We start from the raw sequence: 22005 nt of genomic DNA, 5'->3' as shown, positions 1-22005 counted from the left end.
CTGGAAAATACCATCCTACGAAAAATGTCATTTAAGCTAGTTTATATTCAGTTTAGCACACTGATCAGAAAGTTAATTTACATTATTTGCTTTTAATTCACATTCTTTGATGTTCATGAGATATATGACAAATCAGAATATTATCTTAATTATACAGTTTGTTTTCTCGAAAATGAATACACCTATTTTGATATCTGCTACTAATATGAGGCTAGGTTTAAATTACAACTCCTATAATCAGCCTCAGTTTGGGAGGTGGGCCTGGATGGGTGGATGATTTTTGAGGAGAAATAGACAAGACATAGTATGGGAGAGATAGATTAATTGTTCCCTCTGTAAAATAGACCCTTCTGATAGTTTTTATGGATCTTGTGTTCACTTCCCTTTGAGTGGCTTTAGGTAATGCATCTAACTTCCAGATCTTAGGGCCACTACTGTTCTGGTGGTGTAGCTTTAATATATCCAAACTACACTGAAGGGCTTTCATAATATGGAAAGAACTCAACTCTTGAAAAATAGGTGTGTGTATGTATGTGTGTGTGCGTGTGTACAGAGATTGACTTTATTTTTTCATCTGCCATTTGAAGTAATCAAAAACATTGGTTGGTTGATTGATCAGAATTTAAAAATATGTCTGATATGATTTAACATAAGATCTTTCTGACTATAAACTGTGAAGATCTGATAGAAAGAGACAGTTCAATCTAAATTAGAAGCATATTTCACTGTGCTTAGGGACTGCATTTTAAATTGGCAAATAACATACTACATTCTGGGTGAGCATACATGGGCAATGCTTCCTTTGTAAAAAAAAATGGGAGCGGCTCAGGATGAAGCAATAAGCTGTGATGTGTGCTTCAAAGTTAGAGCCCATCAAAATGTTTTCTGGGGCAACAGTTCATCCCTAAATCAAAGTAAAAGTATGCTAGGTTACTGTTTTATTCTTTGCTCTGGCAGCTATTCAGTATAACACTGAAAAGGTTGACTGCTCCAAGTGTAGTCTGTAAACCAACTGCATTTAGGTCATAACCTCACTTACAAAGATGAAACCCAGAAACCCAAGATAAACTCAAAGAAAGCTCATTGGCCATTAACAGTCACCCACCCCAGGCTTAGCAATTAATGAATTGAAATGCCGGTGAAGCTTGTTATTGTAAACTATGCATATGACCCATCCCTTGGAAACAAAGTCAAATCCCAGGAAATCAATAATAACACATCTGGCATCATTGCTAAAGCCAAACTTTAGAATATTAATGATGGTGTCTACAGTAGAAGCAGCTCTTGTACATGCACATGAATACCATACAACAACCCTTTTTGTTAAAAAAAAAAGTCAATCATGTTTGTTTCTGCAGTTTTCTTGGTCAGATTTTTCAATAGGGGTTTGCCATTGCCTCCTCCTAGGATTGAGAGTAAACAACCAGGCCAAGCCAGTTGTCTAAAGCAGGATTAGAACTCACAGACTCCTGTTTTCTATACTGATGCCTTAAACTACACCAAACTGTCTCTCAAATAAACCAATATTTGAAGCCAAAATTTCCACTAAAGCTATAATGTCTGTATTATAGATATTGCAATGTGCTGCTTGATAATATACTGAACTATACATTGAATGTAAGTCTACATACCATACCACAGTGTCAGCCTGGCTGAATGGTATGAATGAATGAAGCTTGTATAGCTTGGAAAGTAAACAGTCAAGTACTAGTTAGTATTTGGATGAAATATCCATGCTTAAGACTAGACTCGAACATTAAAGGACATTCCAGAATAAGACATTGGAAAACCATTTTCATCTTGCTATACCAAAAAAAGCATTATAGATATACCATGAAGTCACTAGGAATTAAACTTGGTTTGAAGGAGACATTTATTTTATTTCATGCCTAACTTTAAAACACAACATACTATATTTGTTTCATAAATACCTGTGAATCCGTGGCACATAGTTTTGATGAGAAGAATGGATGCTATTGAAAATGTTCAAAAGCTGCAAAGAATTACACATTTCACTACTAAAAGATTTGAATGTCTTTGAAAATTAGCCCTCACTTGGGAGGAACTGTTTGCATCTGGAAAATTCTATGCCTTTTGATTATATAGCTGTAGTTAGATTTATATAATGTAGATCTGTCCTTGACATTTTGTCAATTTTTGCTAACTAACTTTTGGATGTTAATAATGAATAAATTTTAAGCTATATTTTTTTCCTAGCTGAACTGGAGATTTTACAGTATCCTTTCCCTGCCATGCCCACCAAGCCACGCCCACAGAACCGATAATAAAAAAATTGAATCTCACCATTGGTGCAAACCAAAAATTATCCCCAGTAATTTTCCAACACCTTTGCTATGAATACATTTACTCAGGTTTATACTTAAATGATATATGCACAAAGCAGTTGCTGCTCTAATTCATACTTGGGTTTCTAAATAGCCCAGCAATTTTCTCCACACATCATTTCTTCTTGTTCCTAACCATTCATTTTTATACCCGAATAACATTTCCCTTAGATTGCTTCCATTCAGAAAATTCACTATTTTCCCTACATCTCAATTCTGGTTCTTCCATTGTCACCATTCGCTGGAGCAGGTTGTGCAAATCTCACTACCTTTTCAGGTTTTTTTTTTTAAAGATATGTATTCAGAACAGGTTAGATTATGCCAATTCATACTTTCTGACATATACATTAGCCCTTAAATTCATAATTAAACCTATACCTTTACATCCCTGTATGCATTCATGAACTCCCAATCCCAAGACCAGGCCACTTTCATTCAGATCTATTATAACTTTCCCCTTTCTCTTAGTTCACAGGTGAGGCACTACTTGTTATTACTAAAGCAGAACTGAGAGCCTGTTTTTCATCCAATAATAAATCCTGCGGCACTGAAATGTTAGCAAAGTGATTTTGATCAGAGAGCCACTGATCAGCTAAAACAGAAGGAAATGTCATATCAACAACAAAGATTAATCATGAAAGCCCATCTGCTAAATGCCTGCATGTTTAAGAGGAAAATCAAGATCCCTCTCTGAATTGACGTCTTTGTGTAACATGGACCTGTCTCATTATTATTTTACATAGTACTGCATCATTTTCTTTTATTCTATGTACTGCACTAAGTTATAAGCACCTAATAAATTAAACTGCTTCAGTTTTCAGAGTAAAAGTCATGTACTCTTGAGGCACTGATGACTTTCTTCCAAAGAATCCTGCAGTATCCCCCCACTGTAGAATATACAATGAAGTTATTTCATATGTGTTGCCAAATACATGCTAGACCTCTGGGAGACTGAGATTATTGAAAATGGTGGCTCTAAAGAAGGGTTTTGACAAACTTAAGGCGGGTGGGCCAGATCCCAGTCTACCCAGTGTGAAGAGGAAACATGCTATCAAGTTTGGGGAATGGTGTCAAGCTAGCCAACCTACACAGCTGGCCACACCCACCCAGTCAAACACACCCACCCAGCCCACCCAGGTCAACCACAGCCCTGATGCAGCCCTCAATGAAATTGAGTTTGATACCCCTGCTCTAAAGTGATGATTTGTAGAAGGGCAGTTGCTGTACAACTGACTAAATGCACATGAACTTTTGTGTTTCTTTCCAGTTCAGGCTGTTCCATATTCCTCCATACCTTACTTCTTCCAGCAAGTTAGGAAAGATTTGTGAACTTCACCGATGATGCTTATTTTACATGCACAAAATAAACAAATGCCCAGATGTAACAGCTATATAACTCATTAATGCATACAGCTGATTTTATTACTGAATTCATTCAGAATGCCTTATAAAGAGAGGAATATTTGCTATCCAGAGCTTGATCTGACAATTCACTCAAGAGTTTTATATCTGCTATGGAATCCTACTCCCTTCCCTCTAATATTTGGTTTAAGTTGCTTAAAGAAAAATCAAATTGCAATTTAACACCTTAGAAACGTTATTTAAAATATGTGTACGAGCATGAGGAAGCTTTGACTTTTTAAACCTGCTGAAATGGTACAGTAAAACAACCTCTATTCTCTAAATTGATTATTTCACATGGAAAAACACTGGGGATTTAGATGAAATCCACTTGTTGCCTGTTAGAGAAACAGCTGATTGCTCTCTACTGTTTTCTTGAGACAACCTTGAAAAAAAAATTCAATATACAGTCATAGGCTGGGATCTGGGAGGATGTAATGAGTGGCTGTTTAATTCAACCTTGGTGTCTGGTACGCTACTAATTACTGAACTAATATCTATGGCAGATAAAACAAGACTGTTATGGTTCCCCACTGACAAACTTCACACAGAGGGAACAGGAGTTGTCATTAAGGAGTCTGTGATAAATGAGGTCATATCACACTCAGCAAGACTAGTGTTAAATTGCTGGAATTATCAATCATTGCCCATAGCTCAGTGGTTGTATCAGACTTCATTCTGGTTGAGAAAAGGGATAGAAACCCCCCACAACTGTATAGTAAGAATGCATTCAGAGAGAAGGGGGGGGGAGGGAGGGAGAGAGAGTGTATGTGTGTGAGAGAGCAAGCTGCTGAAGACTCACAATGGTAGTTAATGATCCTAGACTCCAGCCATTAAATGATATGCTGGACATTAATTTTGCTATGCTAGAGAATGCAAAACTGCCATGGCTGAGGAAGCCAGTATTTTGCAGGCCTTTAGAGGATAAAAAGTAAGGGGAAAAGTTAGAAGAAAATAAAAAATGAAGAGCTTTGCCCCTAGGCTGGACCAGCAGCAAATTGCATTGCTACCTGAAAACCATTAATTCTCACCCAGGCATCCCATAGCAGACAAATACAACTCCGTAAATCACATTCTTAATAAAAGTAGAAGAAAGATTTTAGTGACCTCAAGACCTGGCTAAATGCAAGCCCTCCCATTATTCACATTGGGAGAATGTACACCCCACCCCCCCAAAGCATTGCTTGGAAGAAATGTATTAAATTTGCTAAATCAAATTGTTCTTGAGAATCAATATAAAAAGAATAAATTATATATCTTTCCCATAGAGAACTTGAAAGGCAAACATGATGAGCTGGAAAAGTTACCAATATAATGACATTTACTAATTGGGTCACATTCAATTTACTTATCAATATCAAGAAGAAATATGACTTAGCTTTAAAAATGGACAAAAGCCCTTGAAAGATTACCTGAACAAGACAACAATGCACAAATGTTTTTGCAGTATCTAGAGTTAAATAAATGAACTCAGACATGTGGCAATCAATATTAGCCTCTGCATTTATGGTTCTGTTCCCTTTTTAATAGTTTCTCTGCCATTCAAGTCTTTTTCATTCTAATTCTTGAGAAACAAAGGAACAGGGGAAAACCCCGAAGAACTTCTTACTGGCACTCTTATGCACAAAACTACCAAGAGGATGGGAAAAAAAGGCACAGGATTCAGTCACTCTCAAGAGGTAAGTACAATTATCTGATTTCCAGTCACAAGTTACTTATGCTGACAGTGGAGGCAGGCACATATGATGATCTGCTATAGAATAGAGATAAATGAGATAAATTTGCTCATATCAGCTCAGTTCCAGTTAGGTTTAAAGAATGTCATGGAAAAACCTGAATTCCAAATCCACAGTAAATTCCTTCTGTGTCCAATCACACTTGGCCAATAAAGAATATTCTATTCTATTCTATTCTATTCTATTCTATTCTATTCTATTCTATTCTATTCTATTCTATTCTATTGTACTCTACTCCTCTACTCTATTCTGTAGGACTGAGAAAAGAATACATATAGTCCTCCCTTAGCAAGCATAATTGCGGCTGGCAAGTCCATCATTAAAGGAAGTCATCACTAAGTGAAACCACAGCTGTGCATATCTTACTTCAACTTTGTTTTGGAACTGTGAAGATCATAAAGGAAGGACTGGTCACAAAATTACTTTTTCATCACTGTTGTAACTGTAAATAGTTGCTAAATGAGGATGTTACTAAACAAGGTTTACCTGTGTTTCCCCCCCCTCCCCCCACTTACTTGTGAATCTTTGAGAATCAGAAACATCACCAGACAAATAGCTTGACTGAGACTGTGAGAGTCCTCTTTCCAGTGGTTCGGTTGGAGATGACCCTTCCATACTAGAAATATTTTGGACTTTATTGGGAGCCTCAGGCAAACAGGAAATACTATTGATTCCGTCCATACAGAAAAATCCAGCAGGGCAGGTTTTCATTAAGCAGTCATTGTAATTAAGCTCACAGTGTTCACCCTGGAAAAGAAGTTTTTAAAATGTCATTTGGAAAGCCATGTGCATTTTGATAGTCACATTAAATAATTTGATTATGACTTTCTTTTTGTTTTCCAAATGCTATCTATTTAAAGCGGGCAGAATGCTTTCCCCAAAATTAATGTAATCCTATTGAGCGCTTTTGTCTGTACTGATTTTATGGCATAGACCTTGGTTTTTGTGCTGTAATGCAATTATGGTGTTTTGACTTCCAATCAATTCAAAGAATGTCAGGTTTCATTCATAGAGTTTCACAGTAGGTGACATGCCAGGAAAAGCTTTGTCTCTGAGCCATCTGCTTTTCAATGTCAAAACGGGCTCCTTGGAGATTAATTTCAAGTGATAGAGAAGTATGTAAACTAAAACTTTATGTTACATTGGTTTCAAAACCACATTTCTTTCCCCATTTTAACTTGATATATGCCATCCGCTAATGTCTCATCTTTCCCAAGCAGGCAGTAGCCGGACATATTGTAAGCTACTCTTGGATAAAGCAAACATTGCGGAGTATTGCTAAGTGGACATGTTACATTATCTAACATAATGCTTTAGTTTTCCTCAAAGTATTCATTTTTAAAGCCTTCAACATAGTAGTAGACTGGTAAATATTGTCTAGCTATAAAAACATTGTTCCTTAAATGATCTCAATCTTAGTCAATCTTAGTCTTGAGTTTTGGGTCATTCTGTACTCATTGTCATTTTATTAATAAAGGAAAAATATTCCCAAATGTGTTATCAACTATACTTATAGTTCCATGAAATATCACAGATTTAAGATTATTTACAAATCTGACAATAGGTGGCACCAAAGGAGGAAAAAGAGAGGTAAATAACTACTATTTTGGCCTTACCACATTTATGGATACACAATAAAAATATCTTATTAATATTAATATCTTACTTCACAGCAAAAATATTCAGAATAGGAGGATTCATGAAAAAAAAATCCCATGTTTCTTTAGAATTATAACATGGGACACAACCTTATCTTTTCCCTGACTTTCCACCCTCTGATCTGTAGAAATTCTGCAGAAAACTACTTATACAGCAAAATATTTTTTCTCTAGAAGTTTATTTCCATCACTAAGCTCACTTGGCCATATATCAAATTATGAATATTGTTGTCAGTGCTGGCTTAACAATATCAAGTGCATCTGTACTTAGGTATATACATTTTGCCTCTTGCAATTCACTGTATCCACATCAGCTTATGTCACTATAAAATGTTTGGTCTTTAAAATTATTACAAGAGCTTTTGCATGATTGTTGTAACAACCTAGCATGACAAATTCCATCAGAAAACTTTGATTTTTTGCAATAAACTGCAATAAACCCATCTCTTTGCTTTTGTTTCTCAAAATTGCCTTATTAAATAAGAAGTCCAAGTTTTCAAAACATAGACATGAACCAATGTAAGGTTTTGTGTTCTTGGTAATTTCAAATGGTTACATAATTAAACCATTGGGCACTGATACAACAAATGGCATACTAAATTATTTGGGCTCTAGAGCTTTTTCAAGCAGCATTTTTTTAAAAAAACTTTTTACTTCTTTATCCTAGAACAGAAAGAAGTGCTAGATTTATCTGAATAATTCTAGTATATCTTAATTTAATGTTAAACTGAACAAATAAATAATATATAGATCTGTAATAGAATAGAGTAGAGGCTAGAGTAGAGTAGAGTAGAGTAGAGTAGAGTAGAGTAGAGTAGATTAAAACTGAACAGAATAGAATAAAGATTTGGATAACATGGTGAATATATTACTTTTGGTTTATGAACTTGATCCATAAATATTTGCACATAGGCTGACTCCTAAGATGATTTTTACTCTGTGGTTGAAAATAACAGTTTAAGGTAGCTGTGTACCATCTTCATCATCTACCATTGTTTGGTGGCTTCCTTCTACAGATCATTTTCATAGTAGCCTGGTGACGAATATTTGCTTTAATAAGCTAAGTTAAAGCTTCCCATTCAAAGACAATGGAAAGCTCAATTTAAGTAGAGCATAAACCTCTCTATATTTGTATAATTGTACAAATTATACAAATGAATCTACCAGGATAATCAGGACTAAGCTTCAGAGGCTTTTTCTTATCCGTTGGCTTGATCATTAATGGTTGATCTTAAGTTTAAGACAAATGAGAAAACTTAATGGGAGACAGACTCTGCTAAGGTTTAACTTCAACAGTATATGCTGCATATCGAGTGGCAGTAGTAAGGTTTTGGTTCATACCACATATCCAGATGTGCAATAACAGGTGTAATCCAGGCCTGGTTCCCTCTGTATGCATAAACCATGTACACAAGGGTTAGATGCACATTCATTGATATCCTCTTCACATCTGAGCCCTTCCCAGCCTGTTGGGAGGAGAAAAAAAAATATGTATTAGATTTTTGGTCTAACGTTGATGTAGTAGTGAAGGCACCCATGAGTTCTAGACAAACATTAGGCATGAAGCTTGCTGTGTGATTTTGGACCAGTCACTATCTCTCAGCCCTAGGAAGAATTTAAGGACAAGCCATTTCTAAATATATTGCCAAGGAAACCATAGAGACTAGTTAAGAACATCATCAAAGGTCAACTCTGACTCAAAGACACCTCCAAAAAACCCCTGCTTTTATTTTCCATTGTACTCTGAAAATAGATGTATAATTCAAACCATTTACAGGGCACCCTTTTCTGATCTGGATATAGCAAAATGACTAATGAAATAAGAATTAGTTATAATGTTTGTGTACTCCCAAAACTTTGCTATCGTTATTGTTTTAAAAAGAAATGCAGCTGTGATAGATCACAGTCTGAAGTGGATGGTGGTGGAACATGCTACCTGCTGTTGGCCTTGCTCTACAGTTGCATAAACAGGTTGTGTCTTATTGGCTGTAGCAAGACTGGAATTACAAATTATTAATCCATACTATAATTATAAAGTGTTGGTGTTATTGATAATGGGCCTTTAAACTCTGCTTGGAGTAGAAACATACCTTGGATTTAGGTTCTTTGTCCTCATGCTCTCCACTAGCTGGAGTTAGGCATGAATAATCTTTTGAAATTCTTCACTGATTTATGAGCAAAGAATTTGGGCAGGAGATTGCTATTTTTCCACAATGAAGACAAATTTTCCATTTTTTTCCCCAAAATGGTGTGCTTTACTTCTTTAAAATGATTTCCAAAGTAAATTGTCTTTTATCAAAGTGAATTAAAACTGGTCTATTTTGCTAAAATTAACCCCTCCCAAATGCTCCTTAGAAACATCGCCAACTACCCCTAACAAATGGAATGTACAGGGAGGGAGGGAGGGAGGGAGGGAGGGGAGGAAGGAAGGAAGTATACCTACCACTGATTGTGTGGGGCAGATGCAATAGTGGAAGCTATGGGTATTCTCTGAAAGTGGTGATTTACAAACCATTATAGCTAGCTCTACACATTACTCTACTTCAAATAAACCTCCTGTTAACAACAATTTCTTTCTTTTTTTCATTTAATTCTAAGAGCTGTCCTCATTCCAAATGCAAATTGTTCCACAAATTTACTTTACAGTAACGTTCAATCAAACTGTCCAACACATGGCAGAATTAGCTAGTGTAGAATGCTAATTAAAACAACTAATTTTCCCTTTGGACCCAAGACAACATTTTAAGTGCATTCTCTTGTTTCCACTGGAAACTATTTTTCTTCTGTGGTGCTTTTTGATCAAGAGGTTAGATCAATTTGCACCTAAGAAACAACAAAAGGGATTTCCTGATATATTGTGCTATATTTGGAGAAACAAACATTCCACTGTATACTTCCAGTAAGTATTGCCTTGGTACAGAAAAAAAGGGAAAGTTTGTTCGAATCTGAATTTTTGAATAGTAAAAAGATTTAACTGAAAGTATTTTGTTCATTTGTTACCTTTCTGACATCTGCAGAAGTATCCATTAATAAGATCTTCACAGACTGAGCCATGTAAGCAAGGAGAAGAGCTGCACTCATTCAAGTCTATTTCACAAAATGGGCCAGAAAATCCATTGAGGCACCTAAATATAATATTCAGTATAGTTTAACATAATGTACAATTTCATAACTATGCAGAAATAAACCCAAGTTTTATGCATATACTTTGTCTTGGTTCAATTTGATTCATGTTAAATAGCCATCTGGATATTAATGGATGTTCATTTCCACTGAATGGGACAAAAACGGAAAGATATTTTCCTAGAGTCTGGCAAAGGGCATGAAAGATGTAGGAAAAAGAGTGGCAGAGCTCCTAGACTCTCTACATAAACACAAATGTATGAAGTCCAACACTTCTTGAATTCCATTGACCCTTATTTAATGCCAAAATAGTGCTCACCAGTTGGTTGACTAGATTCCTGTGCCTAGGCATGAACAATAAATCAGTTTAATTGGAACCAATCATGTGGCCTGGTCTAGTGATTTCATCATTTAACATTGTCTTTGATCAGCCCTTCTGAATTTTTTAAGCATGTTCCAAGTTTAAGACTCTCATTTGTGAGAGCACTTCCAAAACACTTTGATTGGAATTTTGAAGGACAATGTCTAGTGTCAAGGAATAGAGGTAGTAAGCCTATTTCCAATTATGCTACTTAGGAATACAGTTAGATAAAACAGTAATCACAAAAGGTTGATTGCCTTCCTGTTTTGTTCAGCAATCCTAAAAGCAAGGAAATGAAAATGTGCATAGTAGGCATCATCATATACAACAGCTGAATAATACCAATTCAGGAAGGACATTTCATTAAGGCACACCAAAAGAATCAAATTTGGGGGGTGAGGTCAAGAATAAAATAGCAAGCTTAACAGCAAGTTCTGCCACACTATGGCCAAGGTCACCACAAACCTAATTTTATGCTTTCTTGTTGCTAGCCCTAACTTCCAAATCTTACCAACATGGGCACGTGACGTCTTGTCAATGGAGCTTACTCAGTTTGGAGAAACAGACCATCTGGCAAATGAGAAAGGTCACAACTCTCAAGACTGACAAACTCAGGAACCACTGGATTTCTGAGAATATGTTTATTGTGAGTTGGGCAACATAACAGAACGTAGAAAGTCCATGAAAGCAATTATCCAGATCAATTTATACCCAGCATAATTAACACAGATTTAATCTGAGTCTCTTGGGACTGAGGTGTTTCTTTTGCAACAATCCCCTTTCCTACTCCATGTTGCCCAGGCCTGATAGACATTTCTTCACAAAAAGTGGCTTGTGTTCCCTTCCTTTGAGAAGACTTGACTTGGAAGGTAGGGGTGTGAGCATGTCAGATAAGAGGAAAAAACACACTTCCAGACATGCCAGAGAAATGCAAAACTCAATACTCTCGTCTTCTGCAGGGACCATGAGCCATGCTTTTTTTCCCTTGCAAATTAATGCATGCTGCCACCGAGTCTGTGGATGTGTCCAGCAGCCAATTTGAGCCAATTTTTATTTATTTATTCTATTTTTATATATTTATTTTTGTCAATTGTTTACAAGATAATAGGTATAAGTAAAAACATAGTTATGAATACATGGATACATATAAGAAAAATAAAAAAAATAAAAGAAACAATAAGACAGGGACGGTACACACGTTGGTGCGCTTATACACGCCCCCTACAGGCCTCTTAGGAAAGGGGTGAAGTCAATAGTAGACAGTCTAAGGTTGAAGTTTTTGGGGTTTGGGGAAGAAACCACAGAGTCAGGTAGAGTATTCCAGACATTGACCACTCTGTTACTGAAGTCGTATTTCCTGCAATCAAGTTTGGTGCGATTAACCTTGAGTTTGTATCTATTGTTTGCTCTTGTGTTGTTATGGTTGAAGCTGAAGTATTCATTGACAAGTAGAACATTGCAATGTATGATTTTATATACTATACTTACATCGGACTGAAGGCGGAGTAGTTCTACGTTTTCTAGGTCTAGAATTTCGAGTCTGGTGGCATAAGATATTCTGCAACGAGTAGAGGAGTGGAGAACTCTTCTTGTGAAATATTTCTGGACTTTCTCAACTGTGTTAATATCAGATACGTAATGTGGGTTCCAGACTGAGGAGCTGTATTCAAGTATTGGTCTAGCAAATGTTTTCTATGCCCTAGTTATTAGTGTAATATTACCAGAGAAAAAGCTACATAGGATTAGGTTAACAACTCTTAATGCCTTTTTGGCTATGTAGTTACAGTGGACTCTAGCACTTAGATCATTAGAGATGAGTACTCCAAGATCCTTGACAGAGTTTAGATCATCAACAAGGTCTTGACTATTCAGCCTGTATTTTATTTTCTGGTTTTTGGTTTTTTTTTGCCAATATGTAGGACAGAGCATGTATTTGTTGAGATTTGAAGTTGCCATTTGTTTGACCATTTTGATACATAGTCAAGGTCTTTTGAAGGGTAGCAGTATTGTCTGTTGTGTTGAATAGCTTTACATCATCAACAAAAAGAATGCAGTTGCTCTTGATATGATCACAGAGGTCATTTATGTAGAGTATGAAAAGAGTTGGTCCTAGAATACTGCCTTGAGGGAAACCATTGTTGACAGGTACAGAATTTGATAGGACGCTCCCAATTTTGACCATTTGTTGTCTGTTTGACAGGAATGTTTCTATCCAGTTATGCAGGTGTCCAGAGATACCATAAGATTTTAGTTTTAGGAATAGTTTGTTGTGTACCACTGAATCAAAGGCTTTACAGAAGTCTATGTAGATTGTGTCTATTGCTTTGCCCTGATCGAGTTGTGTAGTCCATATGTTTTTGCAGTGTAAGAGTTGCAGATTTCAGGATAGTTTTTTTCTAAAAATTGTTTATTAGAGAGTAGGTTGTTTGTTTCTAAGTGGAGGATGATGGATTGGTTAATAATTGATTCCATGACTTTACAGGTGATACAGCATAAGGAGATTGGTCTGTAATTTTCAACTAGACTGGGGTCTCCCTTTTTGAAGATGGGGATGACCATGGCTTGTGACTATAGTTTTTGGGAAGGAGCTTGTCCTGAAAGATTTTTGAAAGATTATGCTTAGAGGTTCAGCTATGGCAGTGGATAGCTTTTTTAAGAAGTAGGCACATGTTCCATTCGGTCCAATAGATAGGGATGGTTTTAGATTGCGCAGTGCTTTTTCAACATTGTCTTCTGTAAAATTGATACGCATTAGATCAGTGGTCCCCAACCACCAGGCCCCGGACCAGTACCGGTCCGTGGATTGTTTTGTACCGGGCCGCAAAGAATGTTTGCTTGGGCGCCACCATCTTGTTTCAGTGTCCTGAGTTGCCTTAGCATGCTCAGTTAGTTAAGAAATGCCCTACCCAGAGAAGGAAGTGGTGCTGGAGGAGGAGGAGGAGGCAGTAGTGGAGAAGCAAGCAACCCAGGGCGCTACCGCTGTGGCGGCTTTGCTTGCGTTTCTGAGGCTTCGATGTTGGGTGAGGCAGCAAGGGCTGGAAAAGGGGAGAGCTGTGCAAGGCTCTGTCTCCCTTTCCTGCCTGCATGTGGATGTGGGGGAGGAAAGAGAGAGAGCCGGGAGCAATTCAAAGCTAGAAAACTAATGGGGAGAGCTGACGGCAGGCACTGGGGGAGGGGACTGTTGTTGCCGCTGCCACTGTGTGTGGGAGCATGCATCTCAGGGACCTGAGCCGGAAGGTGCACGAACTGCAATTAGGAATGTTTGACGATTTTGAAGAACTCCTGGAACACGGTAGATTGCCATTTTGTAGGTCTCAGTGAAAGAGCGAGCTTTGTTTTGTCTCCTTTCCTCCCCTGATAATGCGAGAGATACTTTCTCTCTCTCTCCCCCACCCCCAAATAATCACTGGCTGTGGCTGCGTTTGGCAGTGAAGTGCTAAAGTGAGTGAAGTGCCCCCAGGGACACCTTTCCTTGCCTGTCTGCAGGTGAGGCTGGAAGAGCCCCCCCCCAGCTTTTCCTCGGCTGCAGATCTGAGCCTCTCAATCCTCCACCCAGGATCTGAAAGGGGCTCCCACTTTCTCCCCCTCCCCTCCCCCAATTAATCACCAAGAGCGGCAGTCTTTCTGCAGGCAGATGCCTGCTGAGAAGCCCCTGGAGTGGCAGCCAAGGGACACTGCCTCCCAAGGAGAGCAAAGCCCCCTTTCTCTCTGCTTCTCCCAGCAGCAGTTGCCCCGAGGCCCCTCAGCTCAGACACACACACAAACACACACACACCGCCTGCTCTTCTGTCTCTTTGGAATGTGCCAGGTGGGGGAGGCTTCCAGCCCAGAACATTTTATTTTGTTATCATTAAGCATTTACATTTTTGTTATAATTAAATAAGTAAGTGTGTGTGTGTGTGTGTGCTTGTGTACGATGTATGTATGTGTATGTGTGTGTGTGTGTGTGTGTGTGTGTGTGTATATATGTAACATTAACATAAAAATTATATTAAATATATTAGCTTTTTAAAAAAATTCATATTAGTGGTCCTCGGGATTTAAAAGTATGAATTTGGTGGTCCCTGAGATCCAAAAGGTTGGTGACTCCTGCATTAGATCATTGTAGTTTTCTGTGGTTCGACTAGGAAATATTGGGCATGATCCATTGCTGTTTACAAATACTGAGCCAAAGAATGTGTTAAAGAGGTTGGCTTTAATAGTGTCGTCGTTGCAGTCTTTACCATTAGGTCCTTTCAGGGGTGGGATGGTCCTTGAATCTTTTAGTTTGTTGTTTACAAAATTGTAGAAAGCACAGGTGGAATTGGTGTGTAGAAGGTTTTCTTCTTGTTAAATGTGATAATTGGTGCATTCAGTTTTTATTTGGTGGCATAAATTTTTGTATTGGCTTTTGAAGTTGGCAATATGACCAGATTTGTTTTTCTGCCAAAGTGATTTATTTTTGGATTGAAGCTACCTTATTGTTTTGGGTAATTTGTTTTTTCTGGTTTTGGGAGTTGTTAATGGTACATATAGTTTGATGACTCTTTTGACTTCAAGTAAAAATATGTTGTAATAGTCTTCTATTGTATTGCATCCAGAGAATAGAAATTGCCAACCAAGGGATGAGAGATCGTTGTTTATAAGATCATAGTTGCCTTTTTTGAAGTTATAATTGGGGATTCCGTCATTGTGATTATTTTTGTGTGGACATATGTTGTGACAAAAGTCAATCATGTGGTCACTGTTGGAAAAGGGTTCTTCAATTTGTATTCCATAAATTGAATTCAAACTATTGCAGAAGATGAGATTGAGGCAGTTGTTAAGTCTAGTGTTGTTGGTTACTAGTTGTTCTACTCCCAGATTTGTTACAGCATTGTAGAAGGTTGCATGTGTGGGTTCAGTTGTACAGTCATTAAGGGTCCAGTTAATATGAGGTATTTTGAAGTCACCAAGAAAGAGAAAAGCGTGTGGGCAGGATGCTGCCCATGTTAGTAGTGTATTTAGCTTGTTTGCATGTTTGATGTCATAATCAGGGGCTCTGTAACATAGTAAGAACCGAAATGTGATATTTAAGGACAGTTCATGGACGATGGTCTCAGGAATAGCAAGCTCCTGGGTAACTTGGATGTTTTTTAGATGTAGGGACTTTTTATAGAAGATAGCAACACCACCTCCTCTATGGATTTCACAATCTGACTGGTAAACATGGTAGTCTCTTACTGTGGTAATGGAGTCAGGGAGAAATGCATTGAGCCATGTTTCACAGACAAATATAATGTTGAATTTAGCGGTATTTAGTAAGAGGAGAAATTCGGGTATTTTATTTACAAGGCTTCTTGCATTGAGTAGCTTGCATTTAAGGCCAGTTGTGGTTGAAATAGAGGTAATTAGGGGCATGCGTGCCTAGTTTTGAGTAATGTTGGATTGGATGGGGTGGGGTTAGATGCGGAGTTGTGGGTTGTGTGACTTTGTTTTGATGCAATCAGCTCTGTAGTCAATGTATAGGTCCTTTTCTCCATTGTCTAGATGGTTTTTGAGCTCTGCGCGGAGTTCATGGGAGTGCATTATTCAGTATGGATAAGTCTGGTCTTGAGTGAAGTTTTGTGTGGTTGGGATTGGTTTTTGCAATGGCATTTATTGTATGAATGAATATGCGTTTGGTGGACTCATTTCTGCATACAACTCTACAAAATCTTGGGGCCACAGAGCCATCATTGTATTTGCACCCAGGGCCATCTCTGGTTATTTCAATGATATCTTCAGGAGAGATGTTTGTTGTATTTGAGTTGCTTATGATATCATGAACTTTGGTGATGACGTCTGATTTGTTGGTGTCTTCGAGACCAAATAAGATGGCATTTGGACGTTTCTGTTCACGTTCCATGGTGTCTCTGATGAGTAAGAAGATATTATTTGTGGAATTATTTGAAGGGATAGTAAATTTTTGTGGCTGTGGTTTGGTGGTTATTTTTGGTTGTAGTTGTGATTGTAGTTGAAGTAGTGATTGTGGTTGTTGTGGGATTTGATTCTGAGCTGATAGATACTCACTTATCTCTGCTGTATTTTTTTTTCAAGGGAGATTAAACTTGCTTTGTATAGTTGTTTCAAAACGTATTGCTAAGCATTATTGAATGAATGAGTGATTATATGCTTTCAACTCTGTCAGGTAGGGTACTCAGTTTGTTTAGCTCAGGAGAACATGATGGACATAGATAAAAGAATGTATGTGAATTTTTAACCATATCAGCTAGGCTTTTGTTTGCGTTTAAGCAGGCAAGGTTAGATTATTGCATAGGTGGCATTTGATGTAAATTTTGCTTTCATTGATGGTTTCAAGACATTTGAAACATGTGCAGGAGGTCATTGGTAGAGATATTTTTCTTTTGGTTTGGTTTGGAGTTTTTGGCTGGCATGGTCAATGGCAATAGTACAGTAATCAATTACAATAGCTAGTTAATGTGATAGGGAGACAGTTACTTAATGAATGTTGGTAATTAATAAATGTTAGTTGATATGTTAGAGAACAAATCAAAAGTAAGGTTACTTATTAATAAAATCAATCAATCAATTGGTTATTCAAATCACTCTAATCAAATAATTTTGCTAAGCAACAAACAGCCTAATTTATTTCAGTAATTACTAAACACACTGGTCAATTAAATTCTCTATATATGCTAGACCTCAGTGGCACCGAAGCCAACAGAGCATATTTGTCTACTTATTTTTAAAGTTCTTTAGTTAATATATATTTTTAATATGCTTCCAGCTCCATTGACTAGAAAAGTCTGAAAAGCTGTAGACTTGGAATGCCCTTTGTAATTATTTACTCCACAAATTAGGCTGAAATGAAAGCAGCTGAATCCCTTTCCCAGCTGTAAGTGTTCACATATCCAGAGGTTGTCAAGAGAAGTTAAGTGTCTCCTAGTTGAACAGCTCCCTGCAGCCTTAGATTGGGGCTACAACTCTTCAAATGTCAAACTTCCTTTCCTCCCCCTTCAATTCCAATCCATAACCTGCTGTAACCTATTGTACTTGTGTCTCTGTTGCTCACCTGTACCCTTTTCTCATCTCTGTTCATCTCTCTGATGACATTTCACAGTTTATGAATAATTTGTATAACTGCCAGGTTGAAGGCTAGCATCCTCTGACAGAACGGGGAGCTGGCTTTATTTTTTAAAAAAATAGATCATTAACAGCAATATACTTTAAAAAGACAGCACTTATGCAGTCACCTCTAGCTCCATGGAGCTCTTTTGGCTTGGAAGAATTGATGAGATGGATGAATTGGTGGAGATTACCAATCTGATTAGTCTTCATAATTATCTGAATACTAATTGAACTTTAAAAAAGGAGTTGGAAGAAGAGAATAATAAATAAAAGTGGATATTGCCCCAGTGCCCCATTAAATAAAACCAGTCTAACAGAAAATTCTTTGTACATTTTGTCCTGATTTCATCCCCTCTCTCTCATTCATATATGCATTTTCTGGGCAGAATAAATCTCCTTAACTACTTCACTCTAACAGGCTACTTCCATCAGTGCAAATTTATATTGGGATGGCTATACATTATTAACAAGCTATGAAAAGTCACTGGCTAAATGTCATGGCAGCTGAGATATACACCACCTTCGGATTCATACTGCAAACAATTTAGTTTTAATTTCTTGGACCACAAGGTGCCTTGACATTTGAGGGACAACTTTTTCTTCTCTAACTTCTACTGGGGTCAGGCTTCTATTATCTCCATTATAATTTTCAAACCTGGCATTGATGGAATGTTTTACAGTTGAAATTAAAAATGGAAAAACCAATCTATCTTGTACCTTAATCAACGTTCTCATGCAGGATTGAGGAATAAAAATAATAATTAAAGCAGGGCAGCCGATAATTCTAGCATCTTCAGAACTATCTTGAGTCATGTTTAATTCAATACTACTATAGACACTATTCCCATAAATGTTTCTGGCTGCAGTAAAAGGAAATAACAGATGTTACGTTTATTTTTTAGTTTTAGTCCCTTCCTTCATATTTTAGATCCATGTTGTAATCTGTTCTACAAATACTTTATTAAATACTTTCAATATCAATCAAAAGTGTTAAAATAAGGTATAATTATAATAATATTCTACTAGTAAAAGCATTTTTTGCAATAGAGAAGCAAGGTACATTTGGTACTAATCAACATGCCATTCTGGCTGTTCAAAGAGACATTTCCCATAGGCAAAATAAAAGAAACAAGCACTTTTTGTTAGTAAAATGGAAAAAAAAGGATATCGTTCTAGAATACAAAAGTGTGGTAGATGTTTGAAATCCCCATTCTACCTAATAAGTCTCCGACAGGCTAAAAGCCTTTTTGTGTTCTCAGAAGTTATATACAAATGCTTCAAGCTCAAAATTTTTGTTTAATTCTTTTGACTCCTAGCTTTGCCTGCCTAATTTTCTTGTTTTTTTTACAAATATTCTCTTGTTCTTTTCTATCTTCATTTGATAGTCCAATCGTCAACCATCATGTAATTTATAAATCAAATGGTGAGGTCAGGTTTAAAGGAGAAATCCTTTTATTAGAACATACAATGTTGCAAGAAATCAAAAGGGTTTTTATTGCTAGGTAGCAAGAAATTGTTTTTCCACTTTTATTCCTTACTTCTGTTGATTTTATACTTATTGTAATATTATTTTATTCATTCAGGCTTCATATTCACTTTACATCTGTCGTTATTGTAATTCTAGAGAGTGCCAAGTAGGAAGGCAAAGGAAGGCTCCTCTGAATAACACCTGATGTAAAGGTTATTGAATTTCATTTGTAACAGTTTCATTCCCATTGGTTTTTTCAGCAGAAGAACCACAATCAGGGCAGAAATGTGCTCAAAATATTTATTCTAGTGCCCTTCCTAAATTATAATCATCTCACTAAAACTGTCCTTTGGACCACAAAGAAGCAAATGAAATATAATGCTCAAAGAACAACTGTGGATCATGGCCAAGAATTTGACCCACTGTGTAAGGTTGACATTTTACAAAATGTCAACCTTTGTCTGCTGTCATCTTCCCAGCTAAATGACCTAAGTGGAAAGACTCTTAATACTCACCAAATGTACTCCTTGTTAAAAATATTCCTTTCAATTCTTCATTTAAAAAACTTCTAGATTAATCCGCCAATATTGAAGTCAAACTAAACACTCAGAACTCAAAATGGCATGCCAATGAAGCAAAATCTTGTGGAAACATGGCACATAAAAATAACACAGTAAGAAATCTGCCAAGTGTCCTTAGGAAGAAGGATTTGGTGGTTAGGGTGGGAAATGGGAATATTCCCCTGAAGTTATTGCTTCCTTTTCTCTGCTATGTCCTTTTGCCTGATATGAAAAAGTCCTACAAGAGGATTTGCCTCATGAAGTCATGAAGTCTTCATTATAAAGGATTGCACCAGTTTATGTAATGTTGTCATTCATGAAAAATAAATGGAATCTTCTTAGTCTAAGTGGGTTTACAAACTATTATTTTAACTTTAATCTTTTGGAGTCAATTATGCAAAATGGATAATCTCTGAAATAGTGACAATTGAGTTGTTCAGTGTGGGCAACTTTGTCATAATTCTCAGAGTTATTCTAATTCTCAGATGAAGTAACCTTACCAGTTTCTACTTATATAACAAATGTTAATTGTTTTATCAAAATATAAAATACAAAGGAAAATAATAGGAAATTAAGAGAAGGGAAAATAGGTGGAAAGAAAATGTGAGGTACAAGGAAAAAAAAAGAAAAAAGTATTGATTTCTGACTCTTTTTAGCACAGTAGAAGATAACAACATTACAGCCTCAGCTTTTTACTTTTGTACATTGGTATATAATAGCCATTTCTACAACAATAAATCTATCTAAACAGCAAAACCAAAGTCAGAGTTTCATTTTTAACCACAAAATCCAGAAGTTATTTCTAAATAAAAAACATAATATGTTCTCTTTGAATAAAACAATCAATTTAACCATTTCTGCTTTTTCTTCCTTGCTGTGGAAATATATTTCTGTTTGCCCTTAATAATCTTTATGCACTATCACCATTGTCAGATGAAGTAACCTTACCAGTTTCAATCTTCTAAAAAAACCTTGGAAAAAGGAATGGTTGATTTATTGAGTCACATTAAAGGCCTTCTGAATTAAACAGGATTTAATTTTATTGCCATGACTAATTTTCCTGTATGAAATCAGTGGGCCTGAAGCAGGAATAACTTCATCCAACCCCAATCCACCACTTTTAACAAGGTCAGTTTAACAATCACAGAACCCTTGAATAACAGATTAACATAAGGAGGTCTCTGCTAAATTGGCCCATCTAGTCCAGCAGCCTGTTTTCATAATGGACAACTGTACAAGGAAGCAACTAATCTCCCAGCAGACAGCCTTCAGAAGCAATCACACTATCATGAAGGCTAATACTGTAGCTATTGATCCCCTTGACTTCCATGAATTGGCCCAACTCCTTTTTTAAGCCAGCTAAGCTGTTAGTCAACACCACATAGTGTAGGAGCAAATTCCAAAGTCTAATCAGTTACTATGGAAAATGTTTGATATTGCTCAGATTTGCTGAAGAGTAGAGGCCTAATATCTTTGGGATTAGTCTTAATCACCAAATATCAAAGTAGTGAATTCCAAAGTTTAATTAAAATTTTAGTGCTGTGGAAAATGCTTTGCTATCACTAGTATTTATTGAAGAGTGGAGGCCCAATGCTTTGGGGGTTAGCCTTCATCACCAGATGGGATGTTTTCCCATTGGTTGATGCCTCTTACAGCATAACTTTCATTATTATTATTTTTAAATAAATCCTTTCCTCCAACTTTTTATAGAGACAACAGGTGATTCAAGTCATTTCTTTACCTTTGCTACTGCCACTCAATCCTTACTTTATGAAAGCATGTGATTGAGCTCCCAAATGTCATTTTTAGAGAAATAAAAAGTTTGCTTTTGTCTGAAACAGAGATCCTATCTTTCCATGGATAGCACAGCTTGGTTTCTTGTAAAAAATTCATATAATGTGTACAAATTTCTCACAAAACTTATATGAACTGCAAACTTTTTCCTTCTCTTTTTCCTCACAGAGTGAAACAGTACCCCCTTTACAAAGTGCAGGGGAAAGATTTATGTTGAAGGCTGGTTCCAAAGGCTCTCTTTCATACTTGATTTTTTCCCCAACATTTCTGCAAGGCAAGAAACTGAAATCCCATGATTACATTTCAAAGAATTGGCTTTTTAGTGGTGCTGAACATCCACAATTCCCAGTTGTTCCTGGTAGAACTGCAGATCATTTATAAGATTCTGTCAAATCTGAAACATGAATCTATTCCCAGTTTCCAATATTTTATTTTCCTTCTGCATTACACTGTGCATGCAGAAATACACT

The 22005-nt window shown here is 36.8% G+C and overlaps 1 protein-coding gene across 1 annotated transcript in view; it reads right to left on the bottom strand.

Moving 5' to 3' along the window:
* LOC148127790 (protein eyes shut homolog) overlaps nucleotides 1-22005 on the bottom strand; it is a 188174-nt gene that overhangs the window by 156219 nt on the left and 9950 nt on the right. Inside the window, exons 3-5 of the mRNA XM_087921048.1 lie at nucleotides 10141-10265; nucleotides 8482-8606; nucleotides 5998-6229 (exon numbers count right to left, since the gene is read on the bottom strand). Of these exons, the coding sequence (XP_087777174.1) occupies nucleotides 5998-6229; nucleotides 8482-8606; nucleotides 10141-10265 (482 nt within the window). The remainder of the gene's footprint in view (nucleotides 1-5997; nucleotides 6230-8481; nucleotides 8607-10140; nucleotides 10266-22005) is intronic.

The sequence above is a fragment of the Pseudonaja textilis genome, chromosome 1, assembly GCF_049901715.1.
Source record: "Pseudonaja textilis isolate UNSWEBS1 chromosome 1, rPseTex1.2, whole genome shotgun sequence".
In the NCBI taxonomy this organism is placed as follows: domain Eukaryota; kingdom Metazoa; phylum Chordata; class Lepidosauria; order Squamata; family Elapidae; genus Pseudonaja; species Pseudonaja textilis.
The sequence above is the reverse complement of the archived record's forward strand: the minus strand, read 5'-3'. Positions and strand labels throughout refer to the sequence as shown.